The following is a 27,136-nucleotide window of genomic DNA, read 5'->3' on the forward strand; positions in this document are numbered from 1 at the left end:
AAACTCTTGCCCTCAAAAGGCTACAAATGATCCATTTTAGTATGAAGGATGGCAGTAACATAAAGCTCCTAGATAAAAACTGTTTTTACAAATATCTATCAGTCACATTACAATTTAGGCGCTACAGTTTGCTAATCAAGGACTGTTTAAAATACTTCGACCACTTTATTCTACTTTAATATTAGCTGCACTGTTAGAAGAAATTTGGGGACGCCCTACAGACAACACTGAAGGTAACGAGACAAAATTATCCCACGATGAAATCAGACATTGAAAAAACATGAACAAACATGCCGAACAGAGGACATGTTGGTGTCACAGCAGGAAGAGCAGTGATGAAATTGATTACATTAAACAACAGCAATCTGTTTTGGTGAGCTAGCTCCGGGGTCCTGCTACACAAGCTAATGTGTAAATGAAATTGAGCATAAAATCAGTTTTTCCTTTTATGAGAAATCACAACGTCTGTTGTGAAAAATCTAACGTCTGTAACCCTCGTAAGTTAAAGGAATAAGTGATCATTTGCAGAAGGAATATTACGCTGCGAGTTTAGGAAAAAGAGAGTCCGTCAGTAGTTTGTCTTCCTCTCAGCCTGTGTCTATGTCCCAGAAAGCCACCTGAGTAATTTCTCAAGGTGTTGATTCCACAGACTGCCATCCCTATACACGTACAGTGCTATCGGTGGTGTAGAAACGGGCAGTAAATAACAGCCGCCCTTATACACACACATCAGTATTTTCAAACTGCATCAAAGGCCGATTAGAAGTTGTACTCGCGTTATATTCTCCTGAACAGAAACAACTGATGTAGCTACAGATAAACTGCAGAATTCAAGGTGCAGGTAGCAGCAGGGCATTAATCGTGGAACAAAAGCCTTCCTAACAAAATGAACTGTCTTTGTTTCAGCGTTCAAGGGCAAAATCACTAATCCCAGCCAAAGTAAACAGTTTACCAAAAACTGTTGATCGGTGGAAGATTGTTTAACGCAATATAATGGTGCCGGATCTCTTTGAAAGAGCTGAAGCCTGTGTAATCAAAAGCAAAGCCTTTTGTCTCTTTAACACACATACCAAAGAAGCTGCCGAAGAGGCAGATTTTTTACATGAACGCTCTCAGTATCCATGTACCATTGCACTTTGAACCTTGTGCACTGTGCGGGGCTCGAGTTTAGCAACTGAATCACTCAAGGTGAAAAATGTGTATTTATGTATCTATTCATAGTTTTCATCACAGGAATTTTAGGAATGCTAAAAGTACGCCTTTCTCCCACTGTCCGCCGGCTATTTTTACTGGGTTTGTTTAGCCAAAATGGTGGATGGCTGTTAAATTTGATGGGGCCAAATGGCATAATCCCTCCTTCTCCATGCCAACCCATGTTATCAATGGCGAGTCATTAAACTCGTACTGAAAATAAGTGATGATTAGAAGATATATGTTATTGTTTTAGCGTTGTCTCTACTGCCCCACAACACTGACTACAGTACAATTACCCTGAAACTATAATTACTGGATCATTGCTACGGCACTTTGGAATTTCTTGCCCTTCAATTCCCAAATGATAGTATTATTGACCAATCACATCTCAAATAAAAGCAAGCATCTGCATTTTTGTTCACATTCAGCCTGTAAGCAAAGGGATTCCCCCACAAAAGACTTACTCAAAATAATTTAAGTAACTAAGACAGACATTTTCCATCTTCATGCATCATTGCAATAATCTCCATCTGGACCAACACAAAACATAAAACCACTGCAGCTCCATCTAATGCCTGAATGTGATCGGGTGTGAAAAAATCTTAAGTGCAACATTGCCCTTCCTCCCATACCGCTGTGAAAACGCAGGCGCTTTAGAAAGAACGAGCTGAATATTATCACCATCGCCTCCGTGTCACGCACTCGCAGAAGTTCTTTATATATTTAAAAAAATAATGTTTCTGTGTTAGTACACATTAGTACAATATAACTCCACTTTCACCGTGAGCTATCTGTCGCACACAAGTATCTGTTGACATGCTCCTTAACATGGATATTATGTTGGGGAGCCTTTTTAGCCAACTCCAAATTATTCTGCCAGTCCCTTTCCTGTGGTGGGTCAGGGCTGTCTGAAGCCATTATTGGTAATGAATGTGGAGTCCTACTTTAAAAGGTTCAGGCATGTAAAGTCACCTAAAGCTGACTAATGGAATCCTGCTGACACTGAATGCCAGGGGCTTTTACCACCAACCCAGAATGGTGGTTTTGGAAATTTACACCACAGACATAATGAACTATAAATGTAAACCTTGGAATGTAGCCTCCCACGCAGTAGCTTTGAGATATTAATAGATACAGACATGCAATATGCTGGAAAATCATAAATTGTAGCTCCATTGTGTGCTTTCGGCATAAATTCTGCTACTTGTGGCTTATTTACAGCGAAATGTAAACACGTCTTTGCACTTCTGAGGCTTAAGGAGAATTATTAAAGAAGCGCCTGTGAAAATATGTGCAGAGCGTTTATTAGAGCCTGAAAATATTCAGAGTTTGTTAGTGCTGCAACACTTTGTGCCCTGGGAGATGGGCCTCTTCAGCGGGTTCACAGGTCGCGCAGAAGCGTGCAGAGTGGCCATTGTGCTTTGTCATTTCACAGGTGACTCACATCACTACACTCGAGCATGCTGGAGGTAGAGCACTCGGAGATGCTTGCGGCATTCAAAATGCATGATTTTCAGCCTAGTGCAAACAAATCGCTTTAAAAGATCAGTTTAATCTATTTCGAGCTGTTATTATGAGCTGGGAGAGTTGTTCAGATAAAGAGACTGAAGCAGGGTTAACATCAGTGTGTTGGACAACTCTTCACATACTTTACCCAGCGTGAGAGCTGTCAACTTTATTATTTGTTTTTATGATACAGTGTGCATACGATTTACAATGCAGACCACTAAAATAATGGTCAGCGGGTGAACTACCACGAGTCAATCTGCCGCAGATTTTGCAGTGATATAATATAGTACATTAAAAAAATATCTCAGTGGAAATATCACTCATAGAAGTCATAAATGCCATCGCTGTTGAAAGGTTGAGGACGCAAGGCTGCTTCAATCTCAGAGTTGCTGTCATCCGATTGACCCCAGAAATCTATACAGAGAGGTACAAAGAACAAAACACAGGATTACATTATTGTGGCAGAATGCTCACTCCAAGCTTCAAATGGACCGTTACTGTCGACATCTTGAGAATAAGTATTTTATTTCTATACTCACTTTGTCAAGGTGAGCTTACTGGAATACTTAGAATCTTAACATTCTTCCTTTTACACAGTTTATATACCAATTAGCCATAACGTTAAAACCGCTGCCAGGTGAGCGTGTTTTTACAACCCATTGGTCTTCTGGGAAAGCTTCATTGCTGACATTCACGTCGATGTTTTTATACTTAAAACTTTACAGACTGAACATGGCTCCGCGGCAAAGCGCTCCCCGACAGCAGCAGCCTCTCCCAATGCAATAATGCGCTCCGCCAAAACTGCGTTGAGGAAACCGCGCCGAGCACCGATGGGACAAAGGTGTTATGGTGACAGAAGGGGGTCTGAACGTAATTATAGTCAGGTGGTTTTAATGCTGCAGCTCATCAGTGTATGTGTTCAATGTAGGTCTTTTGTGCTTGGAGAATTTTGGGTCTGATCACAGCTGTACATGTACAAAAAAAATCAACCAATAACTAATTAATAAAAAAAATTCTGAGCTTGGCCAATAAGAATCCAAACTGTAGTTCATTTCAAATTAGGACAATTTCCCCTTCATGATCATCTTCTTATGCATCTTTGGACCTAGAGCTGTGCACTGTGAATTCCCTAGGATCAGTTTGTCAGTGTAGAGTCCCACGCTGAGACAACTCAGGAACATTTAACCGAAACCTGCACTGTGATACCTTTGTTTCCAAGCATCTAATGCACTGAAAATAGGGAGGTCTCCTTTGCTCCACTGACACAATTCTCTCAAGTCATCAGCTCTTCTCCCCAGATTTGCCTCCCTGCAATTTGTTTAATTCCCCAAATTTGAAAATCAAGTTAAGCACTGCCGATTTAACACAGTGGAGAAGATCCAGCTCGCGCTGCAAATGGAGGCAGTCGATTCAATGAAATCAAATGTAGCAGCACTGATTAAGGTGGCCTGGTGGTCCATGGGAACTCTCTGATTGCAGCTCATAACATTAAACATCGTTTTGCCACTGTAGAGTCAGCAATGTTCTCTCTGCTTATTATTTAGAGCAGTACCTTAAATGCCTCAAAGTTCAGGGCTGTTGTTTAAGTTCACAAAGACACAGCATGTCCCCTAAAATAAAAGCATTTTAGCTTTTTTATTAATTGAGTTGGTAGCGCTTGCTTCAAATTAATCTTTTAGGAACCTGACTTGGCTTCATGGTCACATTTTATACAGACATCCTCAAAAAGGTCCAGCTGCATTTAGAGAGAAATTTAATCAAATAGATGGTATTTTTATGAAGCTTAAATTTTTGAATAATTTCACAGATGTAAACACATGGATTCTCTATGGTGATCCGTTTGGTGTCATTAACCTCTTTTTGACACTGTGTGTTTTCACTTAAATGAAATAATTTAGTGTACACTCACCTTTTGACTGTAGCGTAGAATGAGCCTTTGAGCTTGCCTTCTCTCTCCTGGAAACACAAAGATAGTTAATAGCCTTGTGAAGTTGTGACCCCAGGCTCTCTTTGAGAGAGATTTACTTTTTTACTGCTGAAAAGAATGAAGAGAAAACTTTAACATGACCAAATACTGCAAGTGAAATACGTCAATTCAGATATCAGTCTTTGTAATCAGGTTACGGACTACACACAAACTAACCAAAGCAGTACAATAGAATAAAATAAAATCTTTGTAAAAGAGCATCCATTTAACTTTGGTGATATTTAGTGGCTCGACTCAGACAGTGCACTCGTGAGAACTCCCTTGACTCCTATTGTAGGCGCTTGTGATTTTGCTATGTGGTTGTTCATTCACATGTTTGGCATTTTGTGTGTAAACTCACAAAGGTAAAAGAAATCTTGTCTGAGTATAATAAAACACACAGACAAATAAATCAGTCCAACTGGCATACGTACAACAACCAAAACAGACTTGCGTGAAGACGCCTAATTAATTCCAAAAGATGATATTTAATGGCTAGAACCATCGTGGCAAAGGGAACTTCCTTGACTCCTGTGTAATTGTGCCAAAGGACTTCCACAAGGCCCTCTTTATTCAAAAATAGTCCAAAGACAGGGTTGCCAGGTTCCCATAGCTCTGGTGATATCGCTATGTAAATGTGTGACCTCCGAAAAGGCTTTGATCTGCCTCGATGCATATGCAATAAGGCCCCCTGTTCCACTTTTAAAGGCCTCCTCTTTAATTTACATCATCACAGAGCCTATTCAAAAGCCCACAATGTATCCTCCTCATCGCCCAGGTTAGCATACACATCCATACTGCTTATTTGTTGGGTCTCCTATATTTGATTCTTTCTTATAAAAAAAAAAAAAAATGATGCAGAGTTTCAAACAGATGAAAAATCTGGTCCGCTTTTCCATCTGCATCAATTCAAACCCGTGACCTCTTTGATTGTCACCCTCTCAATCACTCTCATCTCCTCATCACTCCCTCTTGGCACATGTGACTGTACATTGAGTATAAGGACCAAATTGCTCTGGCTGCGTTCCAGTTGCTATTTTCTAAACTTAAGACCGAATGAGAGAACAAAGATGCACCTCCCATTCCTAACTGTGAGCAGATTGCTCTGTGCTACAAGCTATATACCGCAGAGCCAGTCTAATTACTAGCATATAACCTTTACATTCATATGCTGATAGGACTTCCTACAGGACGTTTGGACGACTCGTGCATCTGTTCAGAGAGAATACTGAACCTCTGGCACTTAAAACGCAATAAAATCAAAGCAGGGAAGCAGTAAGGAAAGCAGTGGGGGGAGAAAACAAAAGCTATGGCCTGAGAGCAGATAATCAGCCTGCCTGCAAGCTGATGGTGAACTGAATGTAAGAGCTGTGGATTTCCAAAATGTGCTTATTCGTGTAGAAATAGCTCGCTAAATACACACATTTATGTAAATAAAGATCATTCATCTTTTCTTTTTTTTTTATTGTGGCTTAGATCTAAAGTGCTATTATTGATTTTTAATATATCCTCAAACAGTATTTAACCAATGATGATACTGTGTTATATACTGGTTTGTCTGACCAAGCTAATAGAGGAACTGCATCGATAAATTAATTTGTGTTAATGTGTGTTTAACACATTAACACCTTCTGTCTGTACAGTGCATAAAATGAATTACCTGCGTTATTTGGAGAGAACAGGATTTATTTTCCTTTGTTTGCACTACAGCACAAAAATCATGACGGACACAATGAGGAAATCCAAGTGTTATCACGATTCAGCTTTCTAAACTGAATAAAGTAAAAACATTAAACTACGGCAAATAGTGTATCCATTTACAACGGTTAGGCAACAGATCCCGGCCAGACCCTGCAGCAGCAAAAATACAGCAATAATCTATACCATTACTTCCTCTCCTTTGCCACAATAATAGCTGTTACAGCGAGTAAATTGGGCTTTTCTTTTCTCGAACTTCCCCTCGGGATGGGAATGGCCTATCAGCTGTTCCACTTCAGTGAGGGACAGGACTGATTTCAAGACGGGTCTATTACCATAGAGAGCCCAGCCTGGATCTGACCTCACCAATCTAATATTCAGTTTCCATAAACATTTATGCCAGTTCATCTTCTGCTGAGTTTCCCTTAATTGAGGCAATGATCTGAATATGTAAGACTGAGCTGGCCAGTGTTTTACAAGCTCTGCCACACAGAGGTGAATGTAATGTGTAAAATGATGCAAATTACAGCTATTGTAATGTTCTTTTTCAACCCCGCACTCATTCGCTTTTCATGGCCTTTGCAGTGGTTTCATATTGTTGTTTATCTCGTGTTTTAACAGTTTTTTTGTCTACTCTGCATTAGAGTTCAACATAACCTTTAAAATGTATGAGCTTTATATATATTTGACACACATAAGTATTTCTCTCAATTTCTCTTCTTGTTTATTTTGTTTTTTTGTCAAGTAAAACACTCTTGTTTTTCAACGTATGATAAATTTACACGCGTGTGTGTGTATTTTTACATTTTTATATTTTGCGTTATGACAACACATTGTCTGTCATTACAATACAAAGGTAATGACAGTGTGTGAAATATAAAATCTGATAAATATAAAATTTAATATCATGTTATGACACATTGTAAGAACAGAAGTTGGTATCATCAGCTAGAAATGACACACTTCTTTAAGATTAACACAATCTGTCCATGGCAGAGGCTTCAAAGACTATTCTTTACATTTTGCTCTTCGTGCCATTTTACTGCTTTACTGTTGTGTGCTGTATTAGCCTGTGGTAGTAGTTCAGCAAGTAAGTATCTAGTCTTCTACCACACACATACAAAAAAGCTACTGCTTTAGCTCTTGGCATAAAAACCATGTTCATGCTGTAGAGCTAAAGGAGCGCAGAAATGAACAAAAGCTACAGTCGCACAATAACTCAAGTAGGTTGACTATAGTATGCACTTTATAATAACAAAACCTTTATTATAGTTAGATGGCAATACATCAGTTCCTCAAGTATAAGGATACAAACCATCTTCACATAGACTGTAGTAGTTTTGTGAGCTGCAGCTAAAAAGAATAGTCTTTTTGAAACCATTGAAGCTGTATTTCACTTATGACCAACAGTCACATTAGGGAATGTGAGGACTATTGGAAGAAATTATGCTTAGCAAGGATTTAATACTGCTGCTGATGGCTAGAAAATTGCTTTTATTTACCCCATCTTTTTTAAGCTCGCCACCCACACACACACACACACACACATCGTAATAACACAATAGCGCTTTTGTGCAAGGACAATCATGTTACCACATATTTTACATGCAGAAACTGGATTAGTGAAATTGAATAATGAAAAAAAATTGGCACACTTCTTGTGGATTAACACAGTGATTCACTTATGTGAGAGTACCTGGGATTTCTGCAACTGTGTTTTAAATAATTCTCTGCTGTTTTTTGTAAAAATCCTACGTTTGACTCTGTGAGCACCATCTCGATCCAGTTTTATGGAATATTTCTCATTTTCTTGAGAAACAAATAAAAACTACTAATACAGTTTTTTTTTAACACAGTTAAGTTGCAAGTTAAATATGACCTATTATACTAAAACGTGTTCATGTGCAACAGTTAAATCTGGACCGAACAGGGAAAAAAAAGCAAAATCTCACATTTTAACTTGACAGTGTGTCAAATTTACAATTTAAGGTCACGTTCATGCTAGAGTCATGAGACTAAATCCATGTCCTTGGACATATTTAAGATTTTTTTCATGCATTGTCCTCCAGTTACATTAGGGAAAATGAATACTGTAAGAGGAAATAATGCTTACCAAGCATTTAGCACAGCCTTGCCAGCAGCTAGAAAACTGCTTTTATTTACCCTGGCTTTTTTTTTTTTATAAGCTTCTGCCACCCACACACAAATGCTAATAGCACAATAGCACTTTTGCGCGGCTGTGCTCGTCTAAAGGTAAAGGGAGACCCATCACCTCATCATTCCCATCAACTCCTACTCCCATCCCAGCTATGACCCTGCAGAAACATTGTTTAGGCTCCGTTTAGATGTACTCTAACAGGCCTGAATGGTAGCAGGATATAGCCCTCAGTGGGGGCAAACAGTGAGAGGCAACTATGAGTGCACTGTGAGTGGGCGCTCTCTAACATGTGAGTGCTCTCTGCTGGCAATGAGTAAGTACTGCAACTCAGAGAAAGAGGCACTGGGCCAATGATTTCAACACAGCGGGCTCTCGTCCTGACTGGTGGCAGTCTAGTGGAGACAGCCAGTGTGAGGGATGGATGAAGGACAGATCAGGTTACACTTTTTTAACGCCTCATCTAATCGAGGGTGGACTGAAATTTGCAGGCTGTCCGACACAAAAATTGCAATAATGTAGAGAAAACAGGAAAATAAAGCACCAGAAACATCTGAGTAAATGAATCCAAGCTGCTTTGAACAATAACAACACGGGTCACATGTGCCGTCTTTGGCTTTAAAGTTTTGCGTCAACCTAAACGAATCCCAAAGTTAAATAAAGTGATCACAAATAAAATGTGAAAACACAGAAACAGAAAATGCCTGAAAGACGGCTTCTTTTATAAAAGAGCAATCAGGCATTCATCCGTTTCAGAGAGCCAGTGCAGCACAGTGACCTCCTCTGGCTGGAGTCTCTAAATGCTGCCTTTATCTATTCATGGTTGTTTGTGGTAGTGGAGTGGTGGGGGTGGGGTGGGCTGGGTGCAGCTAACATACTGTCAAATGTTTACGCACAGAAAAACAACTTTGTTGCCTGACGTTATAACCATAAAAACATTTAGAAGAACAGATGCAGTATGGGTAAAAGGCAGCTCGGTCTCACACGGCCAACTATTCTGTCTTTGTGCTCCTTATGTCGTTTTTGGATTCTGGATTTGCGATTTTCCACCTATTAATACTTCTTTGTCCGTTACCGTCTCTCTCTCCCCCTCTATGTCCTGCTTTCTCTTTTACGTGTCCTCCCCCCTTCTCAGCTCTGGTCCCTCTCACCCCTCCATCTCTCCTCCCAGTGAATTGTGACATGTTCACATAGTCTCCACATATGTGTGTGTGTGTGTGTGTGTGTGTGTGTGTGTGTGTGTGTGTGTGTGTGTGTGTGTGCAGGAAAGACACACACACAGCTTCTGATTTTGACACACTGAATGATCTGAGGTCGAATGCTTGAGCACATCCTGTTGTCCAAAGCAAAGCTGTAAACCACTAATTGTTGAGTCAAGGTTTTTGTCAAGCAGGCACTAGGCACAACAATCATCACCCCGTCTGATGGCTGCAGATTTTGTTTTGTGTGTCTGTGCACATGTGCTTGAGCATTCCCCCCCGTCTCTGGATCAAAAATGGGGATACGCGATGGAGCGGGGAGGGGGCATAAAAAAGGTATTAAAAACCCCAAAATAAAAACAAGAAAGGAGTGCCATCTGAAATGCCTACAGTAGAAAGGAGCACAATGTTTCTTTGCACGAGAGGAAGCAGTGGCATGCACTCGCATACAAAGGGGAACAAGTGGTCTTTACATGGAGTGCAGCTGCTTATTAAGACTCACTCCTTCGTGCATTATTCCTTTCATCCCCACTCAACCACAAAGTGATTTTACTTTGCTACTCACAAAGACAGCAAAAGATTTCTAATGGACAAATCCTTCATAAATGTTGCAGATCAGTCGCTTCCCCGCGAGTTATAATACAATAAACAGAACATTCCATAAAAGTATCTAACTGAAAAACACTGTGTGGGAGAGAGCGAGGAAAAGAGAGACACTGGAAAGCAAAAGAATATGAAAGAGCCCAATTCTCTCCAACTTCATAATAGTGAAATGAGCACATATAAATGTGTTAAGAGTATCTCTTTGCATCTTGTATAGACTGCATGTATTTAATCTGTAAAGCTTATTAAGACCCCAGTCATTGCTATGCAAAGCAGCACCCAGTGCTTTTCTCTCGCTTTTCAGCTGAGTGCAGTGTTTGGCCAATAGCACTGGCCCCCCGCCTCTCATTCTGCATTCATAACATGCAACATTTGCACAATGTATCTCTCAAAGGCCCTGAATAGAAGGCCTTAATACTCATGTAAACAACTGCAAACCAATTACTTAATGAATCAGGCCCACACATAATGAGAAGCCTCACAAAAGGCTATAAATGCATTTTTTGCACCAAAGCCTCTGCTTTAAACTACAATCCCTCTGCTGTAGTCTAGGCTTAACTGGCAAATCATAATTATTGCCTAAGACAACAGAGAGGAAGCCATTTTTTTATTTCGAGTCCAGCACCATCCTCCTTTTGAAGTCACTCATCAGCTCGCTGACAAAATAAAGCAAATAATTAACACAGACAGGGGAGAGGAAAACACAGGAAGACGGCGAGGAAGAGGGGCAAACAGATTGAAAAAGGGTAAGAGAGAGAGCGAGACGCAAAGAGAAAGAAGGAGGAAAATGGGGCAATGTTACGCCTCTGCTTAAGCACAGGGCTTCCAGACCACTTGTGGAAGCAATAAAGAGCAAGAAGTGACTGTTGTAAGTGGAATGCTTACATCTAAGCGTTGAGGGAGAAATGGCGCAATTGCTGTATCAGAGCGGCAGCAGGTAAAAACAAGTTACAATAAAGTCCTTCAAAATACTGCTTTAAATTACATTTAGGATGAAACCTGTTCTGGAAATGCACAACAAAAAGCAAAAACACAATCCTTCCAAACAAAGAGATGGGTGTTGGGTCAAGATGAACATTAAAATGAAACAAAAATTGTATTTGTGATCCAAAGGAAATCCAACTGTCCCAACAGCTGTCATTTACTTCACTAAGTTTATTTGTGACTAAACCCTCTCCATGTCCAACCAGCCATCTCCTCCAGCATCCTCTGCATTGTATTGCCTCCCTCCCCCACTGTGTTTAAGCATCAGGGATTTATCTATTTTTAAGAACTAGAGAAGACAACATAAAACTTATCAGTCTAATAATAAGAGAAATATTGTTCAAAACTGCCTGAAAGGGTTATTAAAAATATATGTTGTAAGTGGACATAAATAAAACTGAACTGAGCAGGGCAAATGTTATGATGTAATATCATTTTACTTTACATTACTTAATATGGACTAATTACAGCATCATCTGTGCACGAGCTGTTTTAACTCAGACTCTGATCTCTGACCTGGATCCTTACATAGAGGAGTCCAATATCACTGCTTTACAATTAAAGTTCTTTTATCAGTAAATGTCTATTCAGGGCGCACAGCCACTCCGAGTATGACCAAAGACGTGCTTGGTGCTTCCTTCCACACTCCAGTTGGAATAAAGTGTTGGCCATGCATAACTACCCGTTTTTCCAATTTCTCTTGTGTACACAACTTGTGTCTCATAACTCCTCGTGGCATTTTGTTTTGCAGTCTAATTTCTGTTCTGCAAATTTTGTTTAATCACAGATATTGCGGACTTCCCATGCACATTAATGACAGGGAGATGGGCACCATCTGAGAGGGTCTGGGCCCAAAATTGGCTCATGTTTATTAAAGAGGTTGGTCACCCGGGCTGGTAGTGGCAGACATCAGCAGCTATGAGGACCACAATAGAGCCAGGCCATTAGACCCTTCCCTGGGCTAATAGGCAGACTGGGAGCGCCTGCTTGCCAGGCCAGGGAGATGCAGACTTCAGCCCTTGTGTCAGCATGGTGCCCAGTAATCACATGAAATCAGAGAAGATTATTCCTCATAACGTTTACCCAGCCATTACTAGAGCCCAAATGGTTTGCAGTGAAGAGGTGCTCTGAGGACCTGACATGCAATTGCAGATTTGATGAAGTCGTGTTGATATTCAAATGTAACCGTGGCGTGGTTAGTTTCCACTGAGCTATTTATCATTAGATGTTCTTTTCTTAACCACTTAGAGCTCTGATTTGACCAGCCTAAAAATGTTTCAAGGGTGAAAAATGAAAGGACATTTGTCCTTGTCAACACTCGAGCCGGCTTCTTCCAAAAGCGTTGTCCCCGATTCTCTTCTTGACGTGATATGTTTGCATTTCGACAACAAGCCTGAAGACAGTTTAGGGCTCCAATTTATTTTTGTGGTAGCCGATCTGCTTTTGAATTCTAAAACCTGGTTGAACCCAGCAAACGGTGAGTAAGAGGGGGCTTTAGGGACCTTTTGTCTTTGTAAGCGAGTTAATGGGTGGCACCCCCTTGATCTTATGGAAATGAACAGGGAATTATGAGAGCAGCCATGCAAATGTACATCAACCACTTTGGTGTCTGGTGGCCCATTTCGTGTGGCCCGTTGAATAATAACAATGTTCTTACCGAGGGTAAGGGTCTTGATGTGAGGAGCTTTTGGCCCTCCGCAGGTCCTCTTCATGGCCATGATTTATTCCTTAAAAGAGCAAACAGGGCTGGATGAAACCATTTGATTTCTTGATTGATCTCATCACAAGCTAATTTACCTTGTATACTTATATAGAAACATGTAAGGCTAATAGCAGTGCTATGCTATGAGTACAGTGAATTCGTATTCAAAGTATGTTTTTTAACAATCCATTTGGAAGTTCTTGCATCCACCCTGAATATGGCGCATATCACAAATCATGTGATAACTAAAATCTATGATATGTTTTGTGGAGTTAAAATGGGATAAAAATGGGATTTGTTGAAACTTCACTGAGCAGAAATGTGAGCATAGAAGAGAACTGTTGCTTCTCATGTCCACGTATTTCCTTGGTAACCAATGATTAGGCTCCAGTTGTTCCCTACTTGACTGGAAGAGTGGACCACATCCCTTACCTGAGAGGCTATCCTCCTCCTCCTCTTCAGAACTCTGCCGCCTTTCCATCATGGCTGATTGTTTAAGTAACTGATATGCTTTTGTCTCTATTTAGGGACACACGTGGACGCACACAGGCACAAACACACACACACAAAGTCACGGTCAAATATTTGCTTATAACCCAGGTTTCCAACTTTCACAGGTTTCTGTGTTTGATGAGACAACACGCTTCAGTGGCTCCGTTTTTTTTGTGTTTTTGGTTTCATCACTTAACAGAGTGGGTGAGAAACACTCTGCTCATTCAGCTAAACTGTTGATTCAAGCCTACAGTATGCAGCAACAGTTTCCATGAGACAGCAATCAGCATCTCACATTATCTCAGCATCCCCTACCAGGAAGGGAATGATTGATTTTGTGTTTAAAAAAATAAAAGAAACACTTGTAATTACTTTCCGTGACACTAAAAACGGTATCATATTTGAGTGGAGGAGAGAGACTGAGCTGGCAAAAATCAACAGAACAGAAGTACATAATAAATGGGCTGTTATCTCACTGATGTTACAAAAAGTACACATTCAAAGAAAGAATGTGAAAGGCAAAGCAAAATTGTGATCTTCTGTGACCAAGTCCTAACAGTTTCAGCTAGGATTCACAATAAAAACATAGGTTTTAATCATTGTTGAAAGCCATACCATGTTTACAGTGCATTCCAATCTCCACTTCATACAGCCACTGCTTTTACACGTAGTCTCAAAAACCCCAGCAGGTCTACAGGCGTGCATGTTTTGGCAATTACTATCAGTTCCAAGGTCACCGTTTTTGATTGTGACATTGATGTCGCTCAGCACAGCAAAATCCTTCCCTTGCAAAATCTTTAGTCAAGTTTTTTTTTTTTTTTTTTTTAGCTGGTTATGTCTCTTTTGATTAAGTGTAGCGATTTGAAACTGGACTCATTTTGCTGGCTGTGCACCTTAGGGATGCGGACACATGAAAAACCCAGTAGGAAATCTGATAGCCAAGGGTAGTATAGGATTGCTTTACATTTCAGAGGTGCAGCTGAGGGATGGGCACACCAACTGCTTCCAGGATGCCGTCACATCTAGTATTTTAAGTCCAGCCTTGCCGGAGCATTGTTTAGAAGATAATGAGAACCGATGACAGATCTTTTGCGCTTCCCACCCTGGCGCCCTGACAATTAAAGCGGCCGCATTATGCTGGGGCAGTGAATTATCAATTTTGCTAGAATGCCTCAGACCGAGCTGAAAACACAGCTAGTGTTTTCTCGGAGATAATTAGAGAGAACTAGCACAGCTCTTCAGGTGGGACTTTGACCCTGGATTCACCTTGATCATCCTGCCTCAGCCATTGTGTAAAAGAGCCCATTATTCACTGCAGTGGGAAGAAAACAAACCACAACATAAGGACAGTGTGAATGCTGGGGCACCGGCAATGCCTTTTTACCTCTAATAGGACCACTTTCCACAGGGCTTTCGTCCTGGCTGTCCTCTTCAGCACTTTGTAGTTCTGTAAGAAAGGGAAGCGCATAGTGAGAAGCAATGGCAGGGAAGAAGGGAGTCTAGGGATAGAAATGGGAATGGGGGGGTCTTTCTTTAGCTCTGAAAGGATGGCTGTATGAAAACTGCGCTGTGAGGGATTTATATATATAAAAAAAAAAAAAGAAGCTCTATGGTGAAATTGATTTCTTTCATGAAAGGGAAGTTTTAGTACTCTGCAGAGTTGGTCTCCAGAAAAAAAAAGTCCATATTTCTTCCAATTAATGGTCTTGTTACATGTGACACAATGACTTATCACAGCGTGGAATCACAAAGATCCATGCTGGATGTTTTGTTAAAACCCAAACCCATATTAACGTTTCATTAGCATCATTTTCATAATTAGAATTGATCATGTGATATTATACCAATCATCTTCAGTGACCTTGGATCCGTTGCTTCCATACGGGCCTGGCAGGCTTCGCATCCCCATCAGCCAGCAGAGAAGGAGGACCACATAAAGAAGATAAGTCACTCTTGTCCTCTGCTGAGGGGCACTCCTCACTGGACCGGGACAGAAGTGTCCTCAGCAGCACTTTGGCCTGCGAGCAGCACAAATTAAAACCACACTCTTAATTGTTCTCATTTTGTGAAGGAAGTGTCAAATTGAACTCTCGCCGATTAGGCAAGTCATTTACTTTGGCCATGGCTGCTCGCACAGAGGTGCAGCTGTAATGCGTGTTCAAACGCCAAGAGAAAATAACTTGAAATTGTCTCACTCGTTTAACTCAAAAAAGATGATTTCGCACACTTTCGCTCCCGCGCTCCCTCTCAATCACACTTTTTTCCTCTCACTCTCTCTTTTCATCCATGAGATTAGAGAACTGCCTAAAGAATGCAATCACCCCGGTGTTAATGTGCAACACGTCCCAGATATCTTCCCTCTTGGCTGAGAGGATTGAGACAAACTACTCTCTTCCTCCCACTCTGCTCATTTTTATCTCTGTGGAGATGAGGATACACAATTAAGAGGAGCTGTTCCAGGAGATGGGGAGCAGCGAGATGCCACACGCCGATTTCCTTTCTCTCCTTCTTCCCTCCCCCGTATCAAATCCTGCCATCACCATTTCTCTTTTGTGATCAAAGACTGCCTCTCAGCCTCAGATGGCCATTTGCAACTTTTAATGAGCGCTAATATGGAGATGATCAGGAGGATTTTGACAGTGACAAACTTTAAGTGCATTGTAAGTTGTTATCAGTGGGTCACAGTTATGACTGACAATGTTCACGCTTTCATTTGCAGAGAGCAGAAGAGACGCAAACACAGGACAATCTGAGTTTGCCACTTGGTATTTGATGCTGCTGCACAATAAAAACTGTCTTGATCCTTGTCCCCGATATCCCTCTTTGTTCCTTTTTTTAGATTTAGTCAAATGTACCGTGGGTTGAGGGCTCTCGCAGACCCACTGCATTTTAAATATCAATGAATGCAACTGTTAGCACTTGAATATTCAAAGGGCCTCTTTGAGTGTGTGCATGCGAGCTGCATGCTCCCATTTGTCAGAGTAGCCAGGCTGTGTGGCAAGATGTGAATGGAAATTTCTGTTTTCTCTTGTGTGTGTGGAGAGTAAGCTGTTGTGTGAGAGGACAGAGAGGAGAGAGACGGAGAAATGGGAGGACGAGACGGAGAAATAGATGGAGATGGAGTGAGGACGCTGAAGAGAAAGAAAGATTTCCACTCAGGCTTTTCCTCATGTGCTTGGATACAATGATTTCGATGGCAGCACCCCTCTTCCTTTTGTCAGTGCATACTTTTAAGAGGCTGCACAGTCTCCCTCTTTGCTTCTCTCACTGCGTCAGCAATACTACAGCCACAAGAACCCACATAACATGAATCCACAAAAATTAATAAGACAAAAACCTGCATGTGTAGATAATCACTCTGGCAGCCAGATAGTGGGTTTGCTGACATGTCTCTTGACATCATCGTTGAGCTCTGAGTGGGAATATTCTTTGTCATTTCTTTCTTTGTTTAATTGAGCATGATCCACAAGGTCAATGAGTGGGAAATTTAAAATAATCCCATTGAGTAGAAGGTCCAAATGGCTCCCTCGTTCAATCAGACCCAACTGACGGCTATACTTTTGGCTAATACTAAATTAAAAGCAAGTGTTTCTCAGATGAATACACCACATGAGATGAAAGAAGCCAAGCTGAGGCTGTAATTTGCGATTACGACATGGGTCAGGGTTTCCCTTCTGTCTAGGTCAATGTGTGGAGCAATCTGATGAGCAGGAGGCCAGGGCTTAGTTTCCAGCACGAGACACAAAGAGGGCATTTAGCAGTAACTGCACTCCTCTTCAAAAAAAAACACGCAAAGGAACAAGCAGAGAAACAAAAACACTCGCTCATTTGGAAAGAAGAGGGGAAAAAGGGGGCCATATTTCTGTGCAGATATCAGTGTGCTTTCGGGATGCAAGTGTGTGACCTCCTGTTTGTTTGTGTGCATGTCACTGGAGTGGATGTGCCTTCGACGCTACCTGGTGGCTGTAGGTGGCATGACGGCTGAGCAGCAGCGGCGTGAACAGTTGGACCAAGCGCTCAGTGCTGAGGACGCGGCGCTCCTTGAGCACAAGGGCGTGCTTGAACCAGCGATCCCACAGCCGAGCAGCATTAGGAGGGAGGCTGGTGCTGCGGTGAGGATGGGGGTGGGATTAGACGGAGAGAAATAGCGGCTTTGTTATTGAGCACACAGCAGGAAATACGAACATAAATCATAATTATACCCGCACAAAGTAAAAGATAATTAGATAATCAAGAAAAGTGAAGAAGCTGAAAAGTTTGGAACACCTCCAGTATAAAGCATTTCTCAGAGCTCTTCCTTTAAGCAGCCTTTTTAGAAAGGGTTATCCTAAAACAACTCAGAGGTGATGGATTATTAATGAATTCCAGTTAACACTGAATAGACACAGACAGCAAAATTGATTCAGGTTGAAAAACTGAATAAAAAGGTCGAGGTCAGCCAGGAGGGATCTCCAGAGGAAAGAGGGGGGACACTGTTAGATGTGCTCCTTTGAATTGACTATATAGCAGGAAAGGTCTCAGTGAAATCAATAGAGTATTGAAGCAGAGCATGGATTTAGCTCAGAGTATAACTACTCATTATCCAAAGGACTGGAAGTCGCAGATAGGGCATTTTAATTTACTCATGACATTCACCCACGCAGTGTTACTGTGTGAGGTGACACCAAAGATGACCTTTTACATTTGTGGACAAGGGAGACTGTATCAAATAGTAGCATGAAATCTCTCTGACTGCTGTAAGTGCATGACCCTCCCCACAGTCTAGTGAAGGAAAAAAATAATAATAATAGTAACATAAAATCAAATGCACACACAGCCATCCATGCGTACTGTAAGGTAGTTTACTTTCCTGAAGAAAAGAAGACAAATATCTATTGAACTCTGCAGCTTTTACAGCACTGATATTTGTGCTCTGAACGACTCCATTGTGAGGTGGTACAAGTAGATAATCACGCAACACCCAAAATATCACCAACATTTTATCATAGATCTATATATAAACAGCAACAATGAATACGCTTACATAACATGTATATAAGCATAATTTTTACATCATCACAATTCAAAAGTAAATGAAAATATAACCCTAAACAAAAACTGCAACTGCACACAAATAAGCCAGCCTGTGGTTTTGTTTTGTTTTTGCAACATATGAATCCATAATATAAAAAACATGCACAGGCTGATGTCAGTTTCTGGCGCAGGATTCACAGACAAACCAGGAGCCTTACCTTATTTCATTAGGCTCAGTGCTGGCCTGATGAGCACACACCAGATCCTGTGGTAGCAGGCAGCCCTTTTCTGTGCTCCATGACAACCTCTGAAGCTCATGAAGGACGACTGCTCCACACGCTCCAAGGTCCTCGTCATTCAAGCCCGCTCCATCGTCACAAAGGCTTCCCAATATATAGAGAGCAGTCAGCTATTGCCATGGAGCTCTGGGCTCTGCCAGCAGGTCAGGAGTACACAGCATACATCGAACAACTGCTAATACTTCACACAAAATATGAGTATAATCACACACATCAAGGCGCATGCACTCCAGCTCACATAATATCACAGCATGGCTAAACGCTCTACCAAGGGTTGTGACACAAAATGGCCCAAGATGTTGTTGACATCGTTCACAAATGTGACGTTTGTACAGATGGAGAGCTTCGCCTTTGTTAATCAGTATTTCACTACTGCTGTAAATGAATCGTGACGTAGAAAAATCTTCTACAAAAACCAACCTTTATCTAATAAATCATGTGCACAATGCTCTCTCTGCCCAGTAACAATTCAGCAGAGCGGTTACTATAACAATCCCACGTGTCTGAAAACCCCTCAGAAATAAAGATGCACGCATGGCGGTAATGGCACTTCATCTAATGTGAGAGCCCTCGGCAGAAGGATAATATGTTTTCCTCATCTGCACAAACTGCCCCCTTAAATAAATATGTGTAGCATTTCATTCAGACATGGGGAGACAAGTTTGAAAAAGTTTGAAGAAAGACACTAAGGGTGTACCTGATAATTCTACTGAGCTCGAGTCCATCGACAGAAGAATCCCCGTACACACTGGCCTGTTCGCTGCGAAGTCGTCCTTCAATGCTGTCTAGCAGATTAAAGAGTCCTTCCTGGGAGAGACTTAAAATAAATTACCTATTAGTGTGGTGAATGAACAAAAAAATGGAAGAGGTCACGTGATCGATAGGTCTGATATTTTTTTAAATGAAAATAAAACTATGATAACATTTTTTCCGGGCGATTTCCTTGAGGTACTCAAGGCTTGCTGGAGAATGTGATCATTAAACTTCCACAATACAGCTTTTCAACAGTTCACCGTGTTCGTTGATTTTGCCACGTGTAATAACAGGTTGCAAGCGAAGAGCTCGACAAAACCAGCATTCAGATCCGGAGCTTGTTTGCTGCTGAATTAATGTGGTATCGAGCAGAGTTGGTTAAATTGCGAAATAATGCTCGAAACGAGTAATATGACGTTACAGTTAAACTCCATTACCGGTTGTAGCTCGTGCATAAAAGTGTACGGAAAAAGAGGGGCCTCTGGATGATTTCCTTTGGTGAGAGATTTACACTTTAATCTGGTCCTGTGTGCGGCTACAAAATGAGAAATGGATGCCTAATGCATGTGGATATTGAGAATCCATCTCTTTCTTGAGCATTAAGCTCTGGGTGGCCCTCATTGAATTCTCCCAGAAACCCCAAGCCGAGAGATCCTGAGCCCCCTTACATAAAAAGAGGCCAAAAAGAATTTATGACAATCTGTAATGGGCTCTTGGGTTAGGGGTCAGCAAACAATTGCTCCCTCTTTTTTGCAGGTTGTTTCCTGGTAACATCCTGATTAAGCTGGCAGCTTGAATTATATCCATGACATTCTGTAGTGTGCAATACATCTGTGCCAAGTCCTCTTCAGTGTGGCTGAAGTAGAATAGGCAAAAGCTCTGTCTTTTTTTTTCCCTTTCCCTTATTTCCAGCGTGGGCCTTGAAATAGTCATCTTTCTCTTTCCACTTTATTTATCAACGCTCTTCAAAAAGAGACCTTTAGAGAGTGAGAAAGTGAATTAGTTGTGTTTTCCTGCAAACCTCTCTCTTTACTGTATTGTTGCCAGCTTTCATGTCAAGGTCTCTAACCTCACTTTAGATGCTACTATTGTCCGTGTGTCCACATCATCAGGAGTGTATTGTTAGCCAGGAGGAAGAGGTCAGCCTCTCTGCAGCAGTATTGCTCTACAGCGTCGAGTTGTGGCTCTGGGGTTATTTATCACATGGAATGGCCTCACCATTGAGTGACTGGTGTCAGGCGAATCTCACCATCCAGGCACAAATAGCAAGTGTAACACACAAAAGGACACGGAAAATATAACCACAAGTAATAACAGCACACACTAAGTGCAGTTACACCTGCCTAAATCTGGGATAGGCCCAGCACGCTGTCAGAATTCACCTAAGAAAATACAGAGTGAAAATTTGCGAGACCTTTGCTAAACTAGAATTTAAGCCACAGGAAAAAAAAATACCTGAGCAATGCCCTAATGACACTGCAATTACAATTTTTTCAAAATCCTATACGCTTTAAGCTCCATCTGTGGGATTAACTGGGATTTTTAAGAAGCCAGTGTTAACTGTATCACATGCTGTCACCAATCAATCAAACCCATGCAGCACTTCAGACAACACATGTGAGAGCAAAGCACGTTGAGGGCATTGTGATGGTATTAAAAATTAAACTATACAATATTTGAGTCTGTAGGAGAAATAGGTTGTTTTTCCCTGACTGTTGGGGCGATATAAGCTTTAACCTTAAGAGAAATACACGCAGGATAGAGACTGGATGCTCTGCGAGGTTTACATCAAAGCCTCTGGTTTTCTCCTCATACAAAGAAGCTCTCCGTGTTAACAATGAAAGCTGCAGCCAACGCCATTGTCTACCCAGCACAGCCTAACTGAGGCTCCTCTTGGGGTCATGCTATAAAAAGTATAGTCGACCACACATAAACACAGTCGGGCACAAACAAACATGCAGCACTCTCAGAGAGAAAACATAATCCTCCACAATATTTTTGATGCTCACAGAGAGCAGACCAATTAAAAAATAAAGCCTTTCATACCAATAATGCTCAGAAATTACTATTTATTTTTGTAATTACAGAAAAAGAAATAATATTTAAGAATATAGTCCATAATGTGACCCAAGAACAGAGAGAAGGCAAACATTAAACAGTGTTTTTTTTTTCCTTGAGAGTACAGTGAAGAAAAAAGTGCACACAAAATGAAGGTTTTTTTTTAAGAGCATAAGAGGTGCTGTTCATAAAAGACCTCATACTGTAGCGAAAATGCAAAGGCTCTCCGTGCAAACATTCACATAGGATTTTCTGTGGCTCTAACCCCATCCAAAATGATCCTTCAACTCAGAGGCCATCATCACGCTAAGGATTTGTGGCTGTAAGTGCTGTCCACATGCCCACCCCTCCACAGCACTCTATGGTGCCACAAATTTCCTCCTCCACTGGGGACTTCCTGAGGTCTCTCAAGCAGAAAATTGCTCTGTTACAGCATTATCTTGGATTATGGCAATATTGTTGGTGACAGGTCCCCAGCTCTCCCTATAAGATGCATCACTGCCACCGCAGCTGCTGCTGAACTACAGAGAGGACGGTGGCATGAACCGTGACTCCCACAATCCTCTCTGTCAGCCTCAGATGTGAAGGTGGAAAGGAGGAGTTTGCGGCGTGTTCACTCGCTATCATCAACAGCCCTCTGTGGTTCGGCATGGCCATGCAGAACATTCTCCTTGCTTAGCCCGCTTAGCCTTAAATTTTGGGGAGGGAAGCTGCTGACTGCACTGAGCACCGTTTGAGGAAGAATGTTAGTGTTTTTCTTCACTGACCCACTTTGAAAACGTCAGACAACAAACTACATTAGTCATATATACTGTACCTTTTCAAGGCCCCCACTGCAGCTTTGCTGTTTAAGTGGAGTGTTTTCTTGGAGCCATTAGAGTGCAGAGACGATTCAGGACTGTGCTGGTTGTGATCACGCCTTCCGTGAGTATCATTACCCTCATGTGCCCCACCCTCTGGTGCATCCTCCTCCAGCTCAGATTGTGTCAGAGAAATAGACAGGTCACTAGCAGTGCTCTCTGACAACTCCACATCTGAACTCAGTGTGCTGACGCTCTCACTTTTACCTGGATGTAAATATACAATGTAGTGTAAAGGAAAAAAAGTGCTTTAAAAGATTCTAGCACAGACAGAAAGATCACTGCAAACCTGTTCTCTCTTCAGCTTCTTTTCCCAAAGTGGTTTTTAGCATCAAATGGCCGTGACCTCTCTCTTCATCTTCCATCGTGCGTGCCTCGTGAGCCACCTCTTTGGAGTCGGTGTGTTCTGCGATGGAATTCTGAGTCCTCGTCGGGCTTCTGCTGCCAGGAGATGGATTCTTCTCAGGCCCTGTCAAGGTCGCCAAAGGTGAAGGTTCCCGTTCATCATCACTTCCAAAAGCCACACCGCCAGCTGTGCCTGTTAAGGCACGAACAGATGGGAGCGGCCCCATCGTTCTTTCATGTTTGTCACTCAAATTACCGTCGTCAGGGGAATCGTTTGAGCCTGAAATGTCATCTGATAAATGTGCTCGGTTGCTGGCGGCATCCTCTCCGCCGACTGTGAAGTCCTTCAAAAGGCCACTTGGTAGACGCTCGCGGGAGTGCAGGCTGCGATTGGGTGAATGATGCAATGCTTGGTGTGAGTGTACACTTGTGCTGCCAGCTTCTGCATCAGGCCCTCTGGAGGTCTGGTGGCCCATAAAAATTTCCACTGGTGCTTGTTTAAAATCCTTAGCTGGGTGAGAGACGTATCCGTCCTGGTGCTGTGCACGAACAGCTTCAGCCTGCACTCATGAAGAAAACAAACACACACACACAATATATTCATTTTATCAGCTAAACTTTTCATTACCTCATAAAATATTTTTTTCCAGGCATGAATATGGATCGCTTAAAATGTCAAAGTTCTTGTTTCAGTTAAATAAGTGCTATTTTGAAGGAATTTCAACTCAAGTATGTCAGCTATCCACTTTAGAAATTTGAATAAATGTAGCTTATTTGGGCCAAGGTCAGAATTCTTTTCACAACATTTTTCAAAAGAATGTCTCAGGATCAATGTTTTAACTTTTAATCTTATTAGAAATCCTTTAGACAAGTTTTGATTCATGTCTGCAATGTCACCAAGGGCGGGGAGAGAGAGAAGCAAAAAAGCCTCCCTCCAAACATAATAACAAAAAGCATGGCTTCTGTTTCTTTTCTGATAAGCGTCTTAAATACCAAACAGTTAGCTGCTTAATAACATTCACTGTAAACCATGCAGCCTGCCCAGCAGATCCACAAAGTAGGTAAAAAAAGAGGAAAAGTTAATTTCTTGGCTGAGTGATTCCATCGGTAGCTGCAGGGCAAAGTAGAAAGTGTTTCACTAAAGTAGCAATTGATTCTTCTATCAATCTGCGGCACGCGTGTGCTCTTCCAAGGAATGTATTAAATATGAAAATCATATCCCGTTATCATCTGTCTCCAGCTTTCAGCCCGGTAAGCTTCCCTTAATGAATGCTGCAGCCTGAGGGACATGCACACTGCCAGCCAATGGCTTGTATGCATAATGGAGTGACGGTACCATTTTGCTCATTACAATATCGACAGACTGAGGGGGGTTTTGCACACAGTTACAAGTGACTGCTCTAGACAGCATGCTCCAAGTTATTATGAGATGTCTTAGACATTTCATCTAAAAGAGCTTTAACTGCTTTAAGTGAAGGGAGAAAGCAGCCATGGGCTTGAACTACATCGCTTGTACAGATTCAGCAGCTAGGATTAGACACCTGTGTTATTACAGATACACAGTTTAAATGTAGACTCTACAGATTTACCAGGCATAATGTCTACGTTCCTTTGTTATTCCAAACCTAAAAACGTAACTTGATAGAACTGAAATTAGCATAAACCTTTAAACATTGGAAAAAAAGAAATAAGTACCATTTATCATCCAAAAAATATAAAACAAACAAACAGAGTGCAGGTTACCTGATACATAAAGGATGTGATGTGTGTGATCACATGCTATTGCATACCTTTGCTGGTTCCCGCTCCATTTTCTTCTTTGCTTCCATAAATTTGGAAATCTTTTTCAAACACTCAGCCTGTATGAAATAAGACTGAATTAATAATTAAAAGATAAATGACTTCTTTAATATTCAACTGGCATGTGTCATGCAAACTCGTCTAACCTGTCTGAATATTAGCTGGATGTGGTGTAAAAGTGGGGGGAAAAAAAATAAGGAAAGTAGCTGAAAGCAGCCCCTATCAGTAACAGAGGGTTTTCCTAAGTGAGTGTCCTCTATGCAGACGCTGACACCCCTTAGCATTTTTATTTGGCCGGGCGGACTTACTGCCTTACTGCCAACTCCAACAGAACCTTTGCCACACCTTTAAATTACAAAAACAGACCTTTAAAAAATGTGTCTTTTAACATACAGCACAAATACCAAAAATACAAATACAATAAAATCTAGATAAATATACATGCTAATCGGAGAGGGAATATATACTCACTGTCTGTTTGAGAAATGTGTTTTTCTTTGTACCAAAAGCATCACGGTTCAACCAGAAAAAAACCGTGGTTGATTTTACACAATGGAAACAAAGTGCAACAGGACGACCAAAATAACAGCAAACATGCAGGACTCATAAAGCATCAAGAGGAAATAAACCAACTGCTTGAGGGGAGAGAATGGCTAAATCTCTGGAGCACTTCAGAGTCTCTATATTGGGCAATTAACTCGGTGAGTCATAATTAGCCAATTTTGTTAATTTGATATTAAGCTGTCAAGCACTGTCGTTGAGTTTTAAGTGATAATCTGACTGGCTCATTGTTTTCTCCCCCGTTCATTTGCTTGTCATGATAAATTGCACAGTTTGAGTGTTTACTATTGTCACATCAAGCCATTGCAAGCAAATGTCTACTCTGTTAAAATTGCAGCAAGGCATTAAGGCAAATGAGCATCAACAACACGCTCATTTATAAAAACGCAGCATCCCTAATAAATATATATATTTTATATATACCTGCACATGCATGGGCGGCCATTATTCCAAAGTTAACCTCGTAGAACTACGGTTTTCTTAAACGTACAGCTTGGACAGCAGTAATTACTGGTTATTACACGTGAATCTAAAAATGTCAGAAGAAAAGTACAACTGTCAAATCTGATTCCACCGCAGTGAAAGGAGTGTTTGTTCATACTAAAAGCCTGCTTTCAGTACGACTCCATAATGACAAAAGCTACTCCACTGAACAAATGAACTTGAGCAAATGTGTGTGTGTGTGTGTGAGAGAGAGAAAGAGAGACAGAGCATGTGTGTGTTCTACCTTTTGTTGTTGGAGGGGGGCATGGTCAGGACTATATTCCTTCATGCTAATTTCTATGCACTCCACATCTCTCAGAAGCTCAAGGTTTCTCATTTTCGCTCGTGCTTCCCTGTCACAGATTTCCTTGAGATAACTGCGCAGTTTGGAACACTTTATCTGTAAGCTGAAGGCAGTGGAGAACTATTATTCAAAAGAAATATTATCTAAGAGCATTGTCAGAAAATAAGAGCTCGACTTCTCAGGAGAAAAGGTTAAGCACAATATGTTTTAAATTTAAATCTCATTCTCAAGTCGCCCATCAACCTAAGCCCTGCTGGATGGACCTGGCATGTTGGTGTTTATGAGACATGATTTACATCTTTTTTTTTTTTTTTTTTTTTAAAGCAGTGTTATGCTTGTACACATTGTATTAAATAAAAACTGACACAAATGCCTGGATTGTTTATTCCCAAATGAAAATAATAAAACAGCTGTCAATCTATGAATACATGGGAATTTTTTCCAAATCAATTTCATATACAATGATGAAAGTCCACTCACATATAATTGGATATTTAACTCAAACCAGTGACTTACGCTCTTTTATCGGATCTGGAGTAAGCAAACAGCTCCCTCTCCAGCTCCAGCCTCCGTTTCTCCCTGCACACAGAGCGCACAGAGAAGGTGTTACCCACACACACCGCTCCAGCACCTCCGTGGTTTCCTGGGCTAATTATTGCCAAACCGTCAGACTTATGAACCCAGCGAGCTTCCATAACACACATGCTAATGCAGGATAGCAACTTTCATGGGAACTTGACTAACTTTCATTAATACGCAAACGCTAATCAGTTACTGCTTTATACACATCCACGAATCCAAGTAAGCAGGCTAAAGAACTAGCTTCTGCTCATCTCTGTGTACGCGGACTTCGCTAGGAAGCTAACGGGTAAGGTGAGGCTATCAGACGGCAACGGTGACAACTCGAGTCCGCGGTTCTACGGGGCCGTGCTCTTTATAATACGAAAACACCAACTGTCCTCACCTTTCGTGTATGCTCTGCTGAGCTGACGTTATCCTTTCGTAGTAGTGGTCCTCGCTGCGAGCCGAGCTTGCCATTTTCTCCCGCTTTTGGCGCCGTTGCAAAGCCGATTGGAAGAAGAGGCAGACGAGGAGGAGGGGGAGAGGGGGGCCACTGGTGTTTACGTTGGTTGCCATGCGCACCGCTTCCCAGAAAGC

At 41.4% G+C, this 27,136-nt stretch overlaps 1 protein-coding gene across 5 annotated transcripts; it reads right to left on the minus strand.

Moving 5' to 3' along the window:
* Window positions 1-2,809: 2,809 nt before the first annotated feature.
* kiz (kizuna centrosomal protein) lies at window positions 2,810-27,130 on the minus strand. 5 transcript variants are annotated; one of them, XM_026151785.2, is made up of 16 exons: window positions 26,943-27,130; window positions 26,495-26,557; window positions 25,919-26,081; window positions 24,621-24,689; window positions 23,087-23,390; window positions 22,775-22,954; window positions 22,443-22,692; window positions 19,512-19,631; window positions 18,734-18,898; window positions 17,459-17,609; window positions 15,364-15,520; window positions 14,887-14,949; window positions 13,443-13,529; window positions 12,966-13,035; window positions 4,613-4,659; window positions 2,810-3,117 (listed from the first exon to the last, which is right to left on the minus strand). In XM_026151785.2, exons 1-16 carry the CDS (start codon window positions 27,113-27,115, stop codon window positions 3,020-3,022), a joined length of 2,160 nt encoding a protein of 719 aa, XP_026007570.2. In that variant the 5' UTR covers window positions 27,116-27,130; the 3' UTR covers window positions 2,810-3,019. The 5 variants fall into 5 exon arrangements, 4 of the variants coding, with proteins under 4 accessions (XP_026007570.2, XP_080149573.1, XP_026007568.2 ...); XM_080293447.1 differs by adding an exon at window positions 24,939-24,975 and having other exon boundaries at window positions 22,775-23,390; window positions 26,943-27,117; XR_013903563.1 differs by having other exon boundaries at window positions 15,347-15,520; window positions 22,775-23,390.
* Between the last annotated feature and the right edge of the window lie 6 nt (window positions 27,131-27,136).

Source organism: Astatotilapia calliptera, chromosome 19 (genome assembly GCF_964374335.1).
Source record: "Astatotilapia calliptera chromosome 19, fAstCal68.1, whole genome shotgun sequence".
Taxonomy (NCBI): Eukaryota; Metazoa; Chordata; class Actinopteri; order Cichliformes; family Cichlidae; genus Astatotilapia; species Astatotilapia calliptera.

What these genes read in the sequence shown, in the direction of transcription:
- kiz (XM_026151783.2), bottom strand. Translation starts at nt 27,115, where the DNA reads ATGGCAACCAACGTAAACACCAGTGGCCCCCCTCTCCCCCTCCTCCTC. An exon ending in GGAGGAGGATAGCCTCTCAG is followed by an intron (nt 13,036 to 13,442) that starts GTAAGGGATGTG and finishes TGCTCTTTTAAG; the next exon opens with GAATAAATCATGGCCATGAA. An exon ending in TTCTACGCTACAGTCAAAAG is followed by an intron (nt 3,118 to 4,612) that starts GTGAGTGTACAC and finishes CTCTCTGTATAG; the next exon opens with ATTTCTGGGGTCAATCGGAT.